The following is a 19,860-nucleotide window of genomic DNA, read 5'->3' as shown; positions in this document are numbered from 1 at the left end:
TGGTTTCCCAAGAAGAATAGATCCCGAGGGCTGGTTCCCTCTCCCAGAAGGGCTTGCAGTCGGAAAGGAAACCCCAGGGAGGCCCCGGCAGCTGCCACTGGAGGGATGTCGTGCTGGGGTTGGAGAAGGCCTGCTGCTTTCCTCCTGCTCAAGAGAAGAGAGTAGCCCCTTTGCTCCGTTTACAGAGGGGTTGGGTGCCCCACATTAATTGGCCCAGGGCAGAGGAGATTCCTGCCCCCGGCCTCCTCACTCCTTGGCTATGAAGAAGTCCTTCCAGTGTGCATTCCCCCCCCCCGCCACCTCCTTGCCCACAGAGGGGCTACCTCCTCTTTCCCGTCCCTGGCTTTTGATGTAATCAGAACTGATAGCCTCCCGCTGTCAATGGGCATCCTTCCCAAGCGGCCTCAGCAGGCCTGAATGTAAACAGATTAATAGATTACGCTGAAAGCGCCAGTCCTGGCCCTTCTCCCCATCTGACGGGGATCTCTCTCTCTCTCTCTCTCTCTCTCTCTCTCTCTCTCTCTCTCTCTCTCTCTCTCTCTGTCGTTGCAGCATCGGCAGAGCCGGTGGAGACCTCCCGCTGGACCGAAGAAGAGATGGAAGTTGCCAAGAAAGGTAGGCGCCCTTTTCCGGGCATCTCTCCTTTATTCGCAGCTTAATATTTAATGGCACGTTCGAAGGACCGCTCCGGTGTAAGATAGAGGCTTGTGACGAACGCAGCAGGGGAGGCTTCTGACGGAGGCTGATGTTTCAAAGAGACCGTGAGCATTACCAGCTAACCCATTGCAATCCTAGAGAGGAGAGCTGGTCTTGGGGTCGCCAGCATGACTTGTCCCCTTTGCTAAGCAGGGTCCGCCCTGGTTGCATATGAATGGGAGACTACATGTGTGAGTACTATGAGATATCCCCCTCAGGGGATGGAGTCGCTCTGGGAAGAGCATCTGAGGTTCCAAGTTCCCTCCCTGGCAACATCTCCAAGAGAGGGCTGAGAGAGATTCCTGCCTGCAACCTTGGAGAAGCTGCTGCCGCTCTGTGTAGACAATACTGAGCTAGATAGGCCAAAGGTCTGATTCAGTATATGGCAGCTTCCAATGTTCCACATCTCTTTAGAAGTCTACAAATACTGGATGTGTCTCCAGAATTCAGCCTGGGTCCTTCACACGTTTATCTCCCTGTCTCCAGTAATATCCTAACTTGTTCGAGTTGCTTCTTTAGTTAGCGAAAAGAAATGGGACCATTGTAAGAATCTGGTCCAAAAGTATTCGTGGGGTTTCACTTTCCATCTGAAGAACTGGAATCACCCTGGCCACTGTGAGGAAATGTGTTAAGTGAGTTTGTGTAGCTAATAGTCAGTTCTGACAGGGCTGGGAAAAAGCCCGAGAGAGATCCACGCAATAGCAACGCTAGATATCATTAAAGCGTCTCCCCTTTTGTCCGAGCTGAAGGCTGGTGTTGATGTGGTGGGTCAGCTTGGGAGGCTTTGATGCATTTCACCGCATTTTCACACAAGCGTTAGTTGGTAATACTGTGGAGATAAAATGGAAAACCATGGTGGATTCTTGCATAATAATTTCTGCAGGCGTAGAAGCATCTGTGGTCGCCCTCCCACCCCGCCCTGCCCACCGACCAGAGGGTTCTTTGCAGAAATGTGTGCGGGCTGGAAATTGTTCAACTGCTCTGCATCACATACAGTATTCCTATATTACGGAAAATGTTTTTTATTGGACAGGCAGTATCTCATGTTCGTTAGGAGATCTAGGAAGCTGCCTTCTGCCGAGTCAGACCCCTGCCCCATCGAGCTCCAGAAGCTGACCCAGCTGCTTTCCGAGAGGGGTCCTTCCCAGCCGTCCCTGGAGATGCTGCCAGGGATGGGACCTGGGACCTTCTGCACGCCAAGCAGACGCTCAGCCACTGAGTTCAGCCCAAGCCATTTCGGACAGTCTGGTGGGACATGCCCTTCACACCCCACAAAGGCCCCGGGTTCCATTCTTGAGACGCCCAGTCAAAAGCTTCTGGGAGCAGGCTGGGCAAGGCCTCTCGCGCTCTCTCCTAGAGAGCTGCTGCCAGTCAGAGAAAGTTGTTCTAGACCAGGCAAGCCACTGGCTACGGGAGCATCATGTGTGCCTTCTGCCTCCTTCCAAAACCTGGCAAAGCAAACCTTCGCTGACTGCCTTCCCGTCCATGGTCATAATGTCTTGAGACAAGGGGTTCTCAGACGTGGACTACAGCTCCCATCACCCCCTGCCACAGTGGCCAAACTGTCTTCATATGGTTGAGATCAGACCCTGAAGCTCCTCTCTCTGGTCCCTGGGCTCTGCCTGCTGGGTCTTGAGCAGGGACATGCACCATTCCATTTCTGGTTCTGGACCAACCCCCAGGGAAAAGTCTCTTCTAAGTATCGCTCACATCAGTTGTGCTGATTTATCAAGAAGGGTTTTTTTTGTTTGTTTGTTTTTTGTTTTTACATTTTATATCCCGCTCTTCCTCCAAGGAGCCCAGAGCGGGGTGTACTACATACTTAGGTTTCTCATCACAACCACCCTGTGAAGTAGGTTAGGCTGAGGGAGAAGGGACTGGCCCAGAGTCACCCAGCCAGTCTCAGGGCTGAATGGGGATTTGAACTTGGGACTCCCCGCTCCTAGTCCAGCACTTGAACCACCATACCATGCTGGCTAATGGGCGTCATTTGTTTCAGCTGATTCTCAGCTACCGCTGGCTGCACATGTAAAGGTTTAAAAAGAGACCCCAAAACTGAAAAGTCAGCTTCATTTCATTTGTAAATTCATTTCCGATGTCGGAATTAAACCTACGAATTCGGAGGGTGCTGCAAACTGAGAATGTGTTTGTATTGGTTTCTCTCCGAGCGGGCGGCATCTGGACAGCCCCAGATAGCTAAAAATCACCCCAGTATTCACGTTTATGCATGCATTGGGGCCACCAGACTGGCTTTTAATTTTGGTTGACTCTTTCTCCTGACCTGGTAAGCTTGGCACATATCCGTGGGCTTTGTTCGGGCTTGAATTCAGCAACCCCTTTTTTGCAATACCTGGTCCAAGTTCTGCTCCAGTGTGAAGAAGGAGCATGGACTTCAGGCTAGAGCTACAGTGGGCAAGGGTCCGACTCATTCAAAGGCAACTTCCGGAGCACTGAGGCGTTCCCCCGTAGAGTGTGATGGGATTTGTCCCTAGAGGACACAGGAACGAGGGTTTTCTCCGTCTCGCCTGCGTTTTGGGGCTCGGCTTGGGAGGGGAAAGGCCTGGTCCCTGCCTGCATCTCCCTCTTGCTCCGCCCCTCGGCCTTTCCGCTGGACCGTGTTTCATGCCGGCTGTGGGGCTTTGAGCAGCTTTATGGCCCAGGGGGAATTAGGTTATGTCAGCCGGGGAGACAGCATGATCCAGCAGATAAGCCCTCGGCGCTGTGGGGTCAGGAGAGCTGGCGTTTTATTCTTGGCGCTGGCACGGCGTGACCTTAGAGCCTGGCTGCCCCCCGCCTCGGAGCGCTTCAATTTCACTCCTGGAGAAAGGAGGCTAATGCCCATCCTTATCAACCAAATGAATAAATAAATAGATGAATAAATAAATAAAGTGGCCACCTTGGAGGCCTGTCGGGGCACAGGGAGGTCTTCAACTCCAGCCCTTTCTATCCGCAGCGAGAACACTGGGTTAGTCCAGGGTTTCTTAACCTGCCCCCCTGATGTTGTTGGACTACAACTCCCAGAATCCCCAGCCACAAAGGCCATGTCTGGGGATTCTGGGAGTTGTAGTCCACTAACATCGGGTGGGGGGCAGGTTAAGAAACCCTGGGTTAGTCCGTTGGTTTGCAAGCACTATGGACAGACTAAGTTCCCACCTGATTTTCACTGATTTTCCTCTGTGGGCTGCACTGGGGTTCACGGGAGAGCCCAGGCAACCTCTGCCACCCACTTGCCCAGCTCTGGCATTGATTTGCCGTGACTGAGCCTGACCCACAGACGCAGGAGACTGAAGCTAAGCTGGTCTCAGTGTGGCCAGTACCTAGTTGGGAGGCCCACATAGGCCCACTTTGGGGATGGCTCAGCAATAAAGCCCCTGTTTGGCATCAGTGCTCCCTCGAACCGAGCTTCCCAGATGTTGTCTGCTACAACTCCAAACATCCCTAGCAGCAGTGGCCTTTGGCTGGGGGTTATGGGGGTTGTAGTCCACAACATCTGGGAACCCCTGTGAGAGGGAACACTGCTTGGCATGCAGCAAGGCCCCCCTGGTTCAGTCCCTGGCAGGGCTGGGAACAACGAAATGGCCTTGAACCAAGTTTGACCATTCGGCCATCTAGCTCAGGGTTGTCTGCACTGACTGGCAGCAGCTCTTCCCCAGTCCTGTGTGGAGAGGCTGCCAAAGAGAGGACCTGGGGCTTCTGCCTGCCCAGCAGATGCTCTGCCACTGAGTTGCAGCCCCACCCCCTAGGAAGCTGCTGTCTACTGAGTCAGACACTTGGTCCACCTGGCTCAGTCTTGTCTACACTGACTGGCAGCTGTTCTCCAAGGTTCCAGGCAGGGGTCTTTCCCAGCCCTACCTGGAGAGGCTGCCCATGGTTGAGCCTGGGGCCTTCCCAGTTCCCCCGGAATGCAGACTGGAAGTGGTTTGAACACGGAGCGCCTGTAACACAGACCTTCCTCTGTTTCGACAGGGTTGGTGGAGCACGGACGCAACTGGGCAGCCATCGCCAAGATGGTGGGGACGAAGAGTGACGCTCAGTGCAAGAACTTCTACTTCAACTACAAAAGGAGGCACAACCTCGACAGCCTTCTCCAGCAGTACAAGCAAAAAGTGAGCCGAGCTGGTCTTGTCTTGGGGCTCTGGGGCGGTGCATGGCGTGTTCCAGCGATGCGCTTCTGGGGGGCTGCCTCTCTTCACACAGAGACTCGCTTGGGGTTGCTCTTGGGTGTAAATTCAGTCATGAGCTGAGGCGAGGCCCAGCTCAAGACAGGCATCTGTGTCCCCTCTTAACAGGGATCTCCAGATGTTGTGGACTACAACTCCCAGAATCCCCAAGCAAAAGCCATTGCAGCTGGGGATTCTGGGAGGTGTAGTCCACAACGTCTGGGAATCCCTGTTAGAGGAAATATTGCCCGTGGGTGTATTGCAGTCACACTTTCCCAGGGTATGCTTACTATTTCTTGGCTGTGCATTTTAAAAACTTAACATCTGAAGGGATATTTGCGCTGCCTGTGGCGCATGGGCGCACCTTCTCCGTGGTGGCTCTCTGGAACTCCCTGCCCCTTGATCTTGGGCTTGTTCCTTCCCCTGTTTAGTTTTACACAGAAGCTAATTCAGCAGGCCTTCCCCCAGCTGGATCTTTTTTCCTCCGCGACGTGGCGTTAAAGAGTCTTTTATCTCTGCCGTGTGATGATTTTTAGTGGCTGTTGTGATGGTTGTATGCTGCAAGCTGCCTGTGGAGAAGGGCCGAGATCTTGTCAATAATAAACACATGGCAGCCCCGAGACCGTTCTGGGTTGGTGTGGGGCAAGGTTTGGGAGGGGCCACAGAGTTGGAGGGGCCAGGTGGCCATGCAAGTCAGCCCGAGCAAGCAGCCTTGAGTAACCCTGCCGCCACCACCTCCTCTCCAGTCTTCTAGAAGGCCCCGCGAGGAGCGTGAAGTGTCCCAGTGCGAAAGCGTGGCGTCGACCGTCTCTGCTCAGGAGGACGAGGACAACGACGTCTCCAATGAGGAAGAGAACCCAGAGGACAGTGAAGGTGACGCCCGGCATCCCTAACCCCTTTGGGCAGGGGTCTGAACCATGGGGGGGGGCCCGTAACGTTGGGCAACCACTCCTTGGGCCATTGTGGCTGGGGATGATGAGAGTTGTAGTCCAGCAGCACCGGAGCACCTCCGGGAGAGGACCCCCGCCGTAGCGTGTCGAGGGTTATCTGTACACAAGTTGCCCTTGGTCTTGGATCTCCTCCAGAAGTTGGTCATTAGATTGCCCAGGTCCTCCCGTCTGAGAATGAAAAGTTGCCATGGTCAGGGAAAGGGTTGACAATAGCTTGAGCCAGATTTTTTGCTGGGGAGTCAAAAGGCCAGATTGCCACACCGTTGTATGAGACAAGCCACATGGTTTTGCTTGGAAGCTGCTGCCTACTGAGTCAGACCCTTGGTCCCTCTACCTCAGTATCGCCTACACTGCATGGCAGCAGCCTCTCTGAGGTTGCAGGCAGGAGTCCCTCCCAGCCCTCCCTGGAGAGGCTGCCAGGGATTTGAACCTGGGGCCTCCTGCATGCCAAGCAGGGGCTCCCCCACTGAGCGACGGCCCCATCCCAAAGAGGAGAATCGGTACGCAAGCCCCCTGCAGAAGCAGCAGATCTGTGAGCCGCCGGCTCTGTCCTTGCGTGGCACTGAGCCGTAATCGTTCTGCATCCACTTAAAGCCCCTTAATTACCTTTTAAATGCTTACCCTTGACTTAATGCCTTTCCAGGTGCCGAAAATAGCTCGGATACTGAGAGCGCTCCATCGCCTTCCATGGCAGAGGGGCCCAAGCCCTTGGAAGATGCCCTGCCTGAGAACAGCGCCTTGCGGAGGACCCCCGAGATGGCCGCCGAGCAGGAATCCGCCATCAAAGCCGCCCCCACAACCTCCCCGCTCTCGGTGGCTCCCGGCACCAGCCAGTCCGGGAATGAGAGCCCCAAGCTGCAGGTGAAGGAGGAAGCGGCCACTGACGTGTCCATGGAGGTGGAGAGCAGGAGCCAGCTGCCTGACACGAAGCCTGCGGTCAGCCTGCCCACCCACCCCAAAGTGGAGCCCATCGAGACGGAGGTCCGGCTCCCGCAGGACGTCCGGGTGAAGACTGAAGGTGGTGACGCCAAGGAGCGGGACGTGGACAAGCCCAAGGAGAAGCTGGAGCCCGAGGAGATGGACTTTGGGTTGGGCCTGCAGGCCAGCAGTGCCCCGAGGCTGGAGCCCAACTCAGACAACGATTCGAGCGCCACCTGCAGCGCCGACGAGGACGTTGATGGAGAGCCTGAGCGGCAGAGGTGAGGCCAGCTGCTCCGCCCGGCTGCAGGGATCTTCTCGCTGGTTGGAGGGAGGCCCTGGGTCAGGCCTGTTCTCCTTGCCTCTCCCCCATCTGTTTTTGGACTACAACGCCCATAACCCCCAGCCACTGTGGCTGAGAGCCAGGGATTCTGGGAGTTGTCGGCCAAAATCTGCAGGAGGGCTGGAGTGGAGCAGCCCTGCTCTGGAGGATTGGTGGCGGTGGGAGCGCGGAGCCGAGAGGGCCCAGGAGAGCTGGCAGCGGCATTCGAACCAGGGCAAAAGAGAAGCAGATGGTCCTCAATACGTGGAGAATGACAAAGATGCTGGTCCTAGGCCTTGGCTGCAAAGCTTTGGCCCTCCGGCTCTTTTGGGGCAGTCACCCCCTTATCCCTAGCCATCGTGGCCCATTGTTGGGGAGGACGCAGGCAGGCTGAAGCTGTGCAGCCCTGAGCTCTAGACCAAGGACCCGCCAGGCCCAGGGCTCAGTGGCCGGTGGTAGGAGCCCCCTGCAGGGCCAAACCTGTGTGTGCCTTTTCCCTGTCAACAGTGAGGAGGCACCGCCCTCTCCGTGCCACCCTCTCCGTGCCACCCTCTCCGTGCCACGGAATACTTCCTGTCCACTTTGGGGGCCGCCTTGGCTGCTTTCCACCGGCCTCTCTCTTCTGGGTTCACCCCTGAGTGGATCCTGAATGTCAGAGCGATCCCATGGCAACATTTCACTTCTTAAGAGGGCCTTCTGGACGGCCTTCCTTTCCAGTCCCCTTTATTTGTGCACAGAGCACATTTTTGTGGAATTCCACTATCCAGAGGTGAACGTAGCCGGTTGTTTCCAGAGCATTTCCTTCCTTCCTTCCTTCCTTCCTTCCTTCCTTCCTTCCTTCCTTCCTTCCTTCCCTTTTGGTGTAAGCCAGGGCTGCACAACTCCAGCCCTGCAGTTGTTGGACTACAACTCCCATCATTCCTGACTGCTGGCCTCTGCAGCTGGGGATGATGGGAGTTGTAGTCCAAGGACAGCCAGAGGGCTAAGTTTGTTTTTTGTTCCTTTATGTCTGTAGACTGCCCCCAAACGTCCATCTCTGGGCGGTTTACAACAACATAAAACCAATTAAAAAAGACGTAAAAACCTTTAAATGACTTAAGGTTTGCAGCTCTGGCGTTAGAGCTGGCAGTCCAGGGCAATTGAGAGTCCTCCATCAGCCCTCCTGTGGGCCGAGTTGTAGCAACTGGTGCCTCTGTCCTGATGGACGCTTTGGGGTCTGTATGCTGAAACGCAGAAGTCTCTCATGAGGAGTAGTTCTGGGTGGACCTCTCCTGGTCTGCTGACGCTCATTAAAAACCTTCCTTAAGGTGTTTGGTTTTTTTAAAAACATCTGGGGCTCCCAGATTTTGCTGCGCTACAACTCACATCATCCCTAGCCACAGTGACCATCAATGATGGGAGCTGGAGATCCCAAAGTGGTGTGTGTGTGTGTGTGTGTGTGTGTGTGTGTGTATAAAGCACTTTTGGGAATCTTTGTTGTAGTAGTGGTCCCGTAACATCTGGGGTCTCCAGATGTTAAACAGGCTCATGGCCATCCTTTGAAAAGGAGGATTTTAAAAATCCTCCTCCAAGAGAGGCCTATCCACAAAGCCCCTTGCCGGCTTGCCAGTGGTGAGTATTCCCGCCTTCTGGCGAGCAGGACACCCAGCGCCACAAAGGTCTCCTCCCCAGAGGTCTCCTTCCCACTGCCGTAGGAAAGAAACGGCAGGGATTCTTTTCTGAGCAGTCAGAGAGGCCTCCCTCTGTACTTATTATTTATTCAATTTCTATACCGCCCTTCCAAATGACTCATTAATTTAGGGACAGGAGAGCTGGTCTTGTGGTAGCAAGCATGACCTGTGCCCTTAGCTAAGCAGGGTCTGCTCTGGTTGCTTATGAATGGGAGACTACAAGTGTGAGCACTGGAAGAGATTCCCCTCAGGGGATGGAGCAGAAGGTTCCAGGTTCCCTCCCTGGCAGCATCTCCAGGATCAGGCTGAGAGAAACTCCTGCCTGCAACCTGGGAGAAGCTGCTGCCAGTCTGGGTTGACAATACTGAACTAGATGGACCAAGGGTCTGACTCAGTATATGGCAGCTTCTTATGATCCTATGTAATTGAATTTTTGAGGCAAGATACCTCTAAATACCTTTCACGGGCAGAGAGGGCATGCCCCCACCTCTTGCGTGTGGGCGTCCGAGCGGCATCTGGTGGGCCACTGTGGGAAACAGGATGCTGGGCTGGATGGGCCTTCTTGGGCCTGATCCTAGCAGGGCGGTTCTTATGTTCTTATCCTTGTGACTCCTTGCTATGTATTTCACTTCATTTCATCTTAAAAAAAAATTTTTTTTAATGTATATTTCCCCCAGAATCTTCACTATGGATTCCAAGCCTTCTCTGTTGAATCCCACGGGGCCCCTGCTGGTCTCTTCGGCGGTCAAACAAGGGCAGATGGATCTCCAGCAGCTTCAGCACCGAGCGGCTGTCATACCGCCCATGGTATGTCCTTGGTCACACTCTTTCTTTCTTGTCCCCAAGGTACGAAACTGCATGTACTGAAGGGTAGGCCTTGCCCCAATCCTTCCTTAACATAGGGAGGGAGACATCTGCTGCATACTGAGTCAGACCCTCGTCCCATCTCGCTCAGGACTGCCTGCACTGACCGGCAGTGGCTCTCCCGGGTTTCAGGCAGGAGCTTCTCCCTGCCCGACCTGGAGAGGCTGCCAGGGATTGAGCCTGAGTGCCAAGCCACCGAGCTCTGGCCTCATCCCTTAAGCAGGGAACTCGTTGGAGCATCGAAATCTTCTTTTGACTGAGTCAAACATTGGTCCATCTCCCTAGCCAGTGCGGGGAGTCCCCAAGGGGGATTCCTCAAGTCCAAGAGAGAGCCAGCGGAAGCCAAAAGAATGTATTAATGTGTCTCAAACATGATTTCCCCATTTTCCAGCCGACAAGGTTCCCAGAGCAACGTACATGAACGGTGGTTGTTAGGCATATTAACCTTCCAGTTGGCAACACAAAAGTTCTCAAAGTGGTTCACGTATAAAAAGAGAGAGAGAGAGGGCACCCCGTCCCCAAGGGCTGGCCATCTAAAATCCGTCAGAATCTCTAATCGCGGAAACCACACAAGTTGGCAGGTTATAGCTTTGGTAGCCAAGCCTTTTCCCAGCCAGGTTACTTGTTGATGGCCAGGGAGAAAGTGCCCCCCTCCTTTAAAAGCTCTTGTTGTGGAGGAACCTTCACTCAGGGAAGCTGCCAGCTGCAGGTGGGCAGCCCAGAGACGGGCTCACTGCCTCCGCAGAACCGGCTTCCGGAGACGAACTCCTTGCTGGGGGTTGGCCGATGGCTGGGTTTTCAAAGCCTCCGTGACTGTGACGTTGTCCTTCGGGGCTTTCTCTTCTCCCGCCCCGGCAGGTCTCCTCCCCGCTGCAGGGGCTGCCCCAGGGCATCCCCCTGAGTGGCTACACGCTCCTCCAGCAGCAGATCAAGGCCATGCACAAGTCGGCCATGCTGGAGGACCAGCAGCGCCTGCGGCAAGAGCAGCTGGAGGTGGATTGCCGGCGCTCCGCCAGCCCCTGCGGCCCCTCCAAGAGCCCCAGCGTCGAGTGGGACGGTAGGTGGAGCAAATCGAGATGTGCGATCCATTCAGCGGGAGGGAATCGAGACATACGATCCAACTGTTGGTTCCTTAATGTGTCTGGTGTGTGTGTGTGTGTGTGTGTGTGTGTCCCTGACCCTGGGTCTGCAGTTGTCTTATGAACAGCCTTGCTGGATCAGGCCCAAGAAGGCCTATCTAGTCCAGCACGCTGTTTCCCCCAGTGGCCCACCAGATGCCCCTGAGAAGCCCACAGGCAGGAGTTGAGGGCAGGCCCTCTCTCTCTCCCCTGCTGTTGCTCCCCTGCCACTGGTACTGAGAGGCATCCTCCCTCGGAATCTGGAGCTAGCCTACAGCCATCGAGACCCATTGCCATCCGATAGCCCTGCCCTCCAAGAATTGGCCTAAGCCCCACTTCAAGCCACCCAAGTTGGTGGCCACTGCCACATCCAGAGAATTTCGTCGATGTAACGATGCACTGCATGCAAAGTCCTCTGGTTGGCCCTCAATTTCCTGGCAAACTGTTTGCCAGACGACACCTCCCATCACTCCCTGCTGCAGAGGGGGTTGTGGCAGGGATGGTGGGTGATGTCACCCAAGAAGATCTGGAGACCCAAGGTTGGGAACAGGGAGGCAGGCCGAGGTCTGTTCCCAGGAGCAGAGGGTGGGAGTTGCTGTTGACGTTATCTGCCTGGCCACGTCCTGGGTCTCATGCCAGTCACAATGGTGAAGCAAGACTGGGCTGGCGGGGGGGCAGACGTGGGCAGGAGGGCCTTGCGGTTGCCCGAGGGCTGCTCAGCCTGCATGCCTCTCCTGTGAATCAGGTGTTGATGTTGGCAGGGCCTTGCTGTGGAGTGTGGGAAAAGCGAGGGGGGGCCTGCTACTCGCCCGGCAATTCCACAGCTGGTTGCATGTGGCAGCAGAAAGTGCAAGAGAGAGAGAGATGTCGATACAAGAGAGAGAGAGAGAGAGAGAGAGAGAGAGAGAGAGAGAGAGAGAATTGGGTGTTCCAACACGAGAGAGAGAAGTGGAAAAAAGGGGGGGGTCCCAGGAGGGGGAGGTTGTGTGGCCCCAGGTTCATGCTTAGGCTCGGCACCTCTTCCAGGGTCCAATCCAGATACCTCCAGCTATTAATCTAGTTTGGGTCTGTTTGTTTCGCATATTTAGCACAATCACCCTAAACCTGCGTCTCTGGGCGGCGTATACTAAAACACCGATTAAAACTATCATTGCAACCATTTTAAACCATCGCAAATTCTATAATAAATCTAATTAAAAGCCTGGACGAATGGATGGGACTGAACAGCCCTTTTAAAAGCTTCTGGAGATGGGGAGGGGTGATTATTTTGGCAAGCCTTGGGGTGGCAGTGGAGAAGGCCCTGTCCCTGAGTAGTTCCCTCTCCCCTGCGGGGAGACATGAGAGAGGTCTGTGAAATCATGCATGGTGTGGAGAAAGTGGAGAGAGAGAAATTCTTTCCCCTCTCACACAACACTAGAACCAGGGGTCACTCCATGAAATTGATTGCCAGGAGGTCTAGGATCAACAAACGGAAGTACTTTTTCACACAACGTGTGATCTACTTGTGGAACTCTCTGCCACAGGATGTGGTAACAGCCAACAACCTGGATGGCTTGAAGAGGGGTTTGGATCACTTCATGGAGGAGAGGTCTATCAACGGCTACTAGTCAGAGGACTATCGGCCACATGCAGCCTCAAAGGCAGGCTCTGAGTACCAGTTGCAGGGGAGTCACAGCAGCAGGGGAGAGGGCATGCCCCTTTCAACTCCTGCCTGTGGCTTCAAGAGGCATCTGGTGGGCCACTGTGGGAATAGGATGCTGGACTAGATGGGCCTTGGGCCCGATCTAGCAGGGCTGTTCTTATGTTCCCAGACAAGTTGCTGGTAGTGAGGCTCATAATGGAGAAGGCGTGCTCATAAATGCCCATTAAAATTAAAGAAACCAGCCCAAATAAGCTGGAAAATGAGCCCCGGCCTTCCTGGACTGGACTAAGGTCCTTTGGCTGGCATTGTGTTTCCAGCTTCCCTGGGCAGCCCAGGGACATCTCAGGGTCTGCCTCCCACTGTTTCCCACATCTGGAACTCAGAGGTATACTGTCTCTGAATTTGGAAGCTCAGTTCAGCTCTTGCTGCTCCCAGCTGTGGATCGGTCTCTCCTCCACGACCTTGCCTCGTCCTGCCTTCAACGCCATCTTAAGGCCAGGGTTCCCTCTCACAGGGACTCCCAGATGGTGTCCCCCACTGCGGTGGCTTGTGCCTGGGGATTCTGGGAGTTGTAGTCCACAGTATCTTGGGGGTCCCTGTGAGAGGGAAGCCTGTGCACTTGATACCTGAATGAGCCCAGAGTTCCTAAAACTTGCCTCCGCCAATGTGGTTGTGTTACAGTTCCCACCATCTCTAGCCCCAGCGGCCAGAGGCTCGGGGGGATGGGAGTTGTAGTCCAGAGCATCTGGGAACACACTTTTTGAGAATCCACATTCTCAAGGAGAAGATGCTTCTTTCCAAATACCTTCAAAATATGTCCACTCCCTTCCCCGTTTGTTCAAGTCCAACTGCCCTTCCCTGCTTCTCCCCACTCCGGCCAGACTCCCCTCTGCCCGTCCCCACCCCCCCCCACTCCGGCCAGAAGAGCTGCCGTCTCCGAAAACAGACTTGCCGGCTTCCAGAGTATTTTTCGCCCCAGAGCCAAGCCCACCCAGGCGCTATTTTAGACGTTACAGTCTCCATCTTGGGATGTTTACACCGGATGCCTGAGTTCCTTGGGCGTCCCGCCAGATGGAGGTCTTGTTGATGCCCGGGGCATGTTGGGGATTGCTGGACCCTTCCCTTTGACACAGAACGGTAGATGTCCCTCTCTCTTTGTGTGTGTGTGTTTGTGTGTGTGTGTGTGTGTGTGTGTAGGCACCTACGTTTGTGTGTTCCCTTTTTGTCAGCCTTCTGTGTGCTGGCTGTTGCACTCTAGAAGCGAAATGCCCAATTGCTCTGCTAGTTTCTAACTGGGAATGTTTGCATTACTGCTCCCAGTCTGTAAACAACTCCCCCCACAACCCCTTTTCCTCCAACGCAACTCTTCCCCTCTCTTTTTGCATCCAGTCGTCCCTCCCCAACCACGGTTTTCCCAATCACCGTTCTGAGTATCCGCGACTTGGAAATAGTGACAGGTCTCACCAACCGCTACCCTAGTATCTGCGGTTTGGCGAGCTTTTTTTGTAATGGGAGTGATTTTGGAGTGGGGGTCCCCCCTCACTCCTCTTGCTGACCAACTGTGATTGAAAGGGATTCTGGGGGATTTTTGGCGATTTATTGTGATTTTTTTCTGTATTGTCCAGGCGTTTCGCCACCGCGATTCCCCTAACCCCCTGCATCCAATGCTTTTCTATTACTCACCAACCGCGAATTCACCAACCATGAGGTTTTCCCGAAACCCTTGTGGTTGGCGAAGGATGTCTGTATTTATTTTGCTTTTGCAAACACACCAAATAGCTCCAAAGCAAGATCCATATTCAGGTTTTGATGTCCACTCCACCTGTTAAGAGGCAGAGCATTAAACCAGGAGCTCTCTAACCTCTCTCAGCTGTCTTCCAGGAACAGGGACCCCCAGATGTTGTTGACTACAACTCCCATCATCCCAGCCACAATGGTTGAAGGCTAGACCAGGCCAAATATTCTCTCACCCGCCACTCTCTTGGACAGTAGGCAGTGCCCCCCTGGGGAGATTTGCAAACAGAAGGTGATGAGAGTGATACCTCTTACAGAGAGGTAGAATGCTGAACACAGAGGTTCCATATAGCTAGCTGCTGGTAGGCCTGTTCTTCATGAATCTCTCTAATGCTGAGCTAGTAGTCATCGCCATGTCTTGTGGCAGTGGGTTCCACAGGTTGATTATCCATTCTGTGAAGAAATACTCACTCCAGTAACGTCCGCTTTCACAGGGAAGTCCATGGCCTACATACCTTACGCTGAAGTTAAACGCGCCATGGAGCAGGAAGCCCAGATGCAGAACGCAGGGGCGAGATCTGCCTCGCCCTACTGCCTGTCTCCGAGGGAGGTCAGCAAGGCCTCTCCGCAGCCGGATATGAATGCCACTCGCTACAGCGTCCCGCCAGGTAACTTTGGCCAGCCACCTTGCTTCCCAGCACATGTTGATCTTGATCTTTCTATGGGCAGGCATCTGCAGATCCACTTGCCAGCTTGCCAGTGGCAATTGCCCCCAGCCCTCTGGCGAGCAGGACACCCAGCCCCACACAGATCTCCTCCCCAGAGGTCTCCTTCCCACTGCCATTTTGAAGCAGGTAAGAAACCGCAGGAATCCCTTCTGAGCAATCTTTAGTTATGTGGCAAAATCAGATTCCAAAACCAGGACCACCCAGTGCTGTGCTTTTGGATGGAATTAAGGCAGCAATCCTATGCACATTTACTTAGGAGTAAGCCACACTGACTTTGCTGTGTGAATTGAGTTTTGAGTAAACATATCTAGGATTGAGCTCTAAGCAGATTTTTGTATCTGCATAATTATGCTTCCCGTGATTCAGCTCTTGGAAGTGATTTTTGTATATTCGTAAAAAGTGTGAAAGTGGTGGATGAAATAGTGTTCTTGTGCCCATGAGAGCAATAAACCTGAAACATTAAAGCCTAGAATTCTATGAAAGAGAGCAGAGCAGAATCTACTGCAGTGACAAACCTTTGTTAGGGATACATAAAACTTTGTTCAAATATAGTTTAATCCGAATGCTTGCTGGAATACGTTGGTGTGTGTGTAAATAAAATAATTGATAAAATAATGTATGTGAGAGAGAGAGAGAAAAAACACATTTTTATTTCATTGTTAACAAGTGTGAGAATGCAAGCTGTGGATTTTTCAAGAATTCGGAATCAGTCGTCCTAATGCTCTCCGTCCTGTTTACTGAAACCTCTTTGCTTCCTCCTTTAAGTTCTCCAGCCTGCTCCCCATCAAGTCATAACCAGCCTACCAGAGGGGGTCCGACCCCCCACAACCCGGCCCACCCGACCGCCACCCCCGCTGATCCCCTCCTCCAAGATGGTGGTGCCATCGGAGAAGCCGTCCTTCATCATGGGAGGCTCCATCTCACAGGTAAGGAGAGGAGAGACGCTTGCTCCCGACAGAAGCGGTTTCCTCGCCCTCCAGCAGCTGTTGGACTACAACTCCCATCATCCCCTGCTGCAGTCACTAGCAGCCGGGAATGATGGGGTTTGTGGTCCAACAACTGGAGAGCCTTGGGTGGCCACCCCTGTGCCAGCACGAAGGCTAGAAATGGTGCATAAGATGCGTGAGTGGGGTCCATTGTGCTTGTTCGCAGCTTGTGTCTGTTGTTTGGCATGTGGGCCTAGCTGCGACATGGGGAGCAGCTTCAATGATGCCGTTGGTACCTCATTGTGGCCGCCACAGGGCATAATTTGGCCACGAGATTGAGTCCACCCCAAGCATCCCACAAGACTGGGTCCAACAGATGTTGTTAGACTACCACTCCCGTCATCCCCAGTGACAGTGGTTTTTGGAGGATGGGAGTTGTAGTCCGTGTTCCCTCTGATTCCACACCCCACCCCACCCCGTCAATGTGTGGAATGCGTCTGGTTCTGGATGGCCGTCTCAAGGCAGTTTGCGTGCCCGTGTGTTCAGAGTGGGGCCTTCCTGATTCAACCCGAGCGGGGTCTAAAATTAACTGAGCGGACATCACAAAAACTTGTGAGGGAACCCTGGTGGTGGTCCCCAGTCATCTCGGGCCCTGCGGGCTTGGGGGCCCCTGCTCTGCCCCACCAGTACTGGGCTCGGGGTCTGTCATGGTTTCAGATCATTAACGCCCCCGGGTTTCCCCCTTCTAGGGAACTCCTGGGACATACTTAACCTCTCACAGTCAAGCTGCTTACGGCCAAGAGACTGCCAGACCCTCCGGCTCCATCTCGCTGGGCCTGCCTAGGCAACAGGACTCGGCCAGATCAGGTACGAGACTGGCACCCGTGCTAGGAAAGCGAATTGCGCTCGCGCTCTCTCTCTCTCTCTCTCTCTCTCTCTCTCTCTCTCTCTGTCTCTCGGAAACCTCAGTTGCCAAATGTGTCTCCGTGGTGGGAAGGGGGCCCCTGATCGATCAGGCCATAGTGGGCCTCCCTGGCCTGGCAGCTGTTTTTCTGCAGTGGTCGGTGCCTCCAGGAAGCCCAGCAGGGCTGGGAGGCGGGAGGTGTTCCCCACGGCTGCTCCCCCACCGTTTGTGTTCAGTGATGCCCTGCCTCTGGAATCAGGAGGCTCCCATTGGTCTGATCTTCTCCACGAATGCCCCTGGTTCTGTTCTCAAGCCTCCCAAGCCAGCGGCCACCCCTGTATCTTGTGGCAGTGAGTTCCACCGGCTGATCTTGTGGGTGACTTTTCAGTGGCAGAGGCCCTGCTTTGCATGTAGAAGGCCCCAGGTTCATTCCCTGAAAGCATCTCCAAGTACGGTTGGAAGCAGAGGCGCTCTTACCTCTGGACTTCGGGGCTGAAGTCCAGGGCCCCACAGCCCCTGGGGGCCCCCAAATCCTCTTTAGTCTGTCCCGGGTGGCGTGGTCATCTGGCTGAGCCTGATGATGCTTAATTTGCCGGGGCAGGGGTGGGGGCGGCTCCAAAGGCCTTTAGGTCCAGACTCCAAAATTACCTAGCTGCACCTATGGTTGGAAGAGACTCCTGCTTACCATCTTGGAGAAGCCACTGCCAGTCAGTGTAGGCAATACTGAGCCAGAGGGACCAAGGGGCTGACTCGGTAGCAAGCAGCTTCCTGTGTTCCTAAGTGTAGTGAAGTGACGAAGGACTTCCCCAGGGTGTCTTCCTAGGCACCTTTGCATAAGGCAGGGGCTCCTAATCTTGAGTCTCTGGGTGGCATTCGACGACCACTCCCATCTTCCCCGGGGTGGCAGGAAGGTTCAGGAACCAGGTTCCATGTCGTTGTCAGGGAGTAAGTCTAGCCTGTCCCTGAATATTTGGGCTTTGGGGTGGATGGGGCTCTGTCAAGAGTGGACAGAGAGGAATGTTCCTCCCCCATCACAACACTAGAGCCATGAAACTGAAAGGCGGGGGATTTAGGCCCGGCAAAAGGAAGGACCTTTTCACACCCCACAGAATTGATCTGTGCAACTCTCTGCCACGGGATGTGGCGGCGGCTGCCAGCCTGGCTGGCTTGAAAAGGGATGTCGACAAATTCACGGAGGACAGGGCTATCAATGGTTCAGAGGCAGGATTCTTCCAAATCCCAGTGTTAGGGGAGCAACCGCAGCAGAGGAGAGGGCCTGCCCTCCACTCTTGCCTGTGGGCTTCCCAGAGGCCTCGGGTGGGCCACTGTGGGGAACAGTGCACTGTATAAGAAGGGCCTTCTTGGGCCCGATCCAGCAGGGTTGCTCTTCCGTCCATACGGACCTGCCAGGGCTGCTGCCGCTGTTTCCTGAGCAGGGACAGCACCACCTCCAAGGCCCCTTCTCCTTGTAAGGTTCAAAGAGGCGGCTCCCAGCAAGGCTGGAGCCCCAGCGCCTCTCTCCTTTCCAAAATCCAGCGCCATGTGCTCGACGCAGCTGTGCAGGGCACCCGAAGAGAGAGCAGCTTCTTTTTCCTCCCTTTCCCCCAGCCTCCCTGCCCTATATCAAGCAAGAGGAATTCTCGCCCCGAAGCCAGAACTCTCAGCCCGAAGGGCTCTTGGTCCGGGCCCAGCACGAAGGCGTGGTGCGAGGTAAGCCCACCCGGAACCTGTCCCCGCCTGTCCCCCGCCAGCAATTTTGCAGGGAGGGTCCCTCTGCATAGACACCTGCCACCCGCCAGAGATTTGAGCCATGACCCGGGCACGACTGGCAGCCTCTTCTCTTTGCCGTAAACGGCTAAACCTTTGGGCTCCCCGGATGCCCGGGTGGTGTCTTTTGAACCCGCTGCCGGAAGAGCGGCTCTCGCAAATGGGCCAGGAGGCACAGGCGAGTGCACGGACCTGCCCCCTGGCCCCCATGTTATGAGATGGTGAATGGATCACCAGGCCTGATGCGAGCCTTCTGATGGGGGCACAGGCCCTCACCCACCCCAGATCCAGGCACTGCGTGCCAGCTCAGATCGTTCTAGACCCACCTGAGTCTGGATTGATCATGGAAACGGGCTGTGGTTTTAGCTGCCCCTGAAAGCCAAGCCCTTACTCCTGCAGTGGGGGGCGTAAGTTGCCTGAGCGCCCCCATTACTGGCTCTTCTGCTGCTGAGCCTGCTAATAACTCTGTCCTGTAACAGGAGGGTGCGTAATCGGGGCAGGGTGTCTGTTTGGCTGGGAGGAGGGAGTGGCCTTGGTACAACCGGTGTTCTGTTTCTGCCTTGACTCCAGGGACGGCCACAGCCATCCAAGAGGGTAGCATCACGCGAGGGACACCGACCAGCAAAGTCTCCGTCGACACGATGCCTTCCCTGCGAGGCTCCATCACACAGGTACTTCCTTCGGTCTTGGGAGGCGAATGCCCTGGGCCCAAGAATGCCTCCATTTCTCTCTCTCGCAACACCAGCCCATGGTTGCTCCCATTCCCACTTTGCAAAGGCACATCAGAAGCAGCCCCCTACCGAGTCAGACCCTTGGTCCCTCTAGCCCAGTTTTTTCTGCACTGACTGGCAGCGGCTTCTCCAAGGTTACAGCCAGTGGTCTTTCCCAGACCTACCTGGAAATGCTGCCAGGGACTGAACCTGGGACCTTCTGCGTGCCAAGCAGATGCTCTGCCACTGAGCGACGGCCCCATCCCGGAAAGGGAATAACTGCCAGCAGTCACCCAAGGTCACCCTTCCAAATGCAAACCATGGCAGACCCTGCTTAGCAAAGAGGACCATTCATGTTCCAAGCCAGCTCTTCTCCCCAAATCACTAGTAGCCCCTCCTCACACATAGGGACAGCGGAAGCTGCCTTCTACTGAGTCAGGCCATTGGTCCAGCTCCCTCAGGATTGTCTGCACTGACTGGTAGCGGCTCCTTCCAAGATTACAGGCTCAGGGGTTTTTCCCAGCCCTACCTGCAGATGCTGCCAGGGAGTGAGCCTGGGTCCTTCTGCCTGCAAAGCAGGGGCTCTACCACTGAGCTACAGCCCCATTTCCTGGGAAGATGCTGCCTGTTGAGTCAGACCAGTGGTCTAGGTAGCTCAGGATTGTCCGCACTGACTGGCAGCAGCTTTCCAGGGTTCCAAGCAGGAGTCTTTCCCAGCCCGCCCTGGAGCTGCTGCCGGGGAGTGAACCTT

General features: G+C 54.8%; 1 protein-coding gene across 10 annotated transcripts in view; it reads left to right on the top strand.

Annotated features, from left to right (window-relative positions):
- LOC128335929 (nuclear receptor corepressor 1-like) overlaps positions 1 to 19,860 on the top strand; it is a 109,754-nt gene that overhangs the window by 57,951 nt on the left and 31,943 nt on the right. For 9 of the 10 annotated variants that reach the window (XM_053274860.1, XM_053274859.1, XM_053274855.1 and 6 more), the window contains 11 exons: positions 553 to 615; positions 4,663 to 4,802; positions 5,603 to 5,729; positions 6,450 to 7,005; positions 9,394 to 9,523; positions 10,439 to 10,637; positions 14,569 to 14,742; positions 15,568 to 15,728; positions 16,478 to 16,595; positions 18,241 to 18,342; positions 18,970 to 19,070. In XM_053274860.1, coding sequence (XP_053130835.1) covers positions 553 to 615; positions 4,663 to 4,802; positions 5,603 to 5,729; positions 6,450 to 7,005; positions 9,394 to 9,523; positions 10,439 to 10,637; positions 14,569 to 14,742; positions 15,568 to 15,728; positions 16,478 to 16,595; positions 18,241 to 18,342; positions 18,970 to 19,070 — 1,871 coding nt within the window. The remainder of the gene's footprint in view (positions 1 to 552; positions 616 to 4,662; positions 4,803 to 5,602; positions 5,730 to 6,449; positions 7,006 to 9,393; positions 9,524 to 10,438; positions 10,638 to 14,568; positions 14,743 to 15,567; positions 15,729 to 16,477; positions 16,596 to 18,240; positions 18,343 to 18,969; positions 19,071 to 19,860) is intronic. The other variant, XM_053274857.1, reaches the window with a different exon arrangement.

Source organism: Hemicordylus capensis, chromosome 12, assembly GCF_027244095.1.
Source record: "Hemicordylus capensis ecotype Gifberg chromosome 12, rHemCap1.1.pri, whole genome shotgun sequence".
Classification (NCBI taxonomy): Eukaryota; Metazoa; Chordata; class Lepidosauria; order Squamata; family Cordylidae; genus Hemicordylus; species Hemicordylus capensis.
This window is presented reverse-complemented; position numbering and strand designations above follow the sequence as displayed.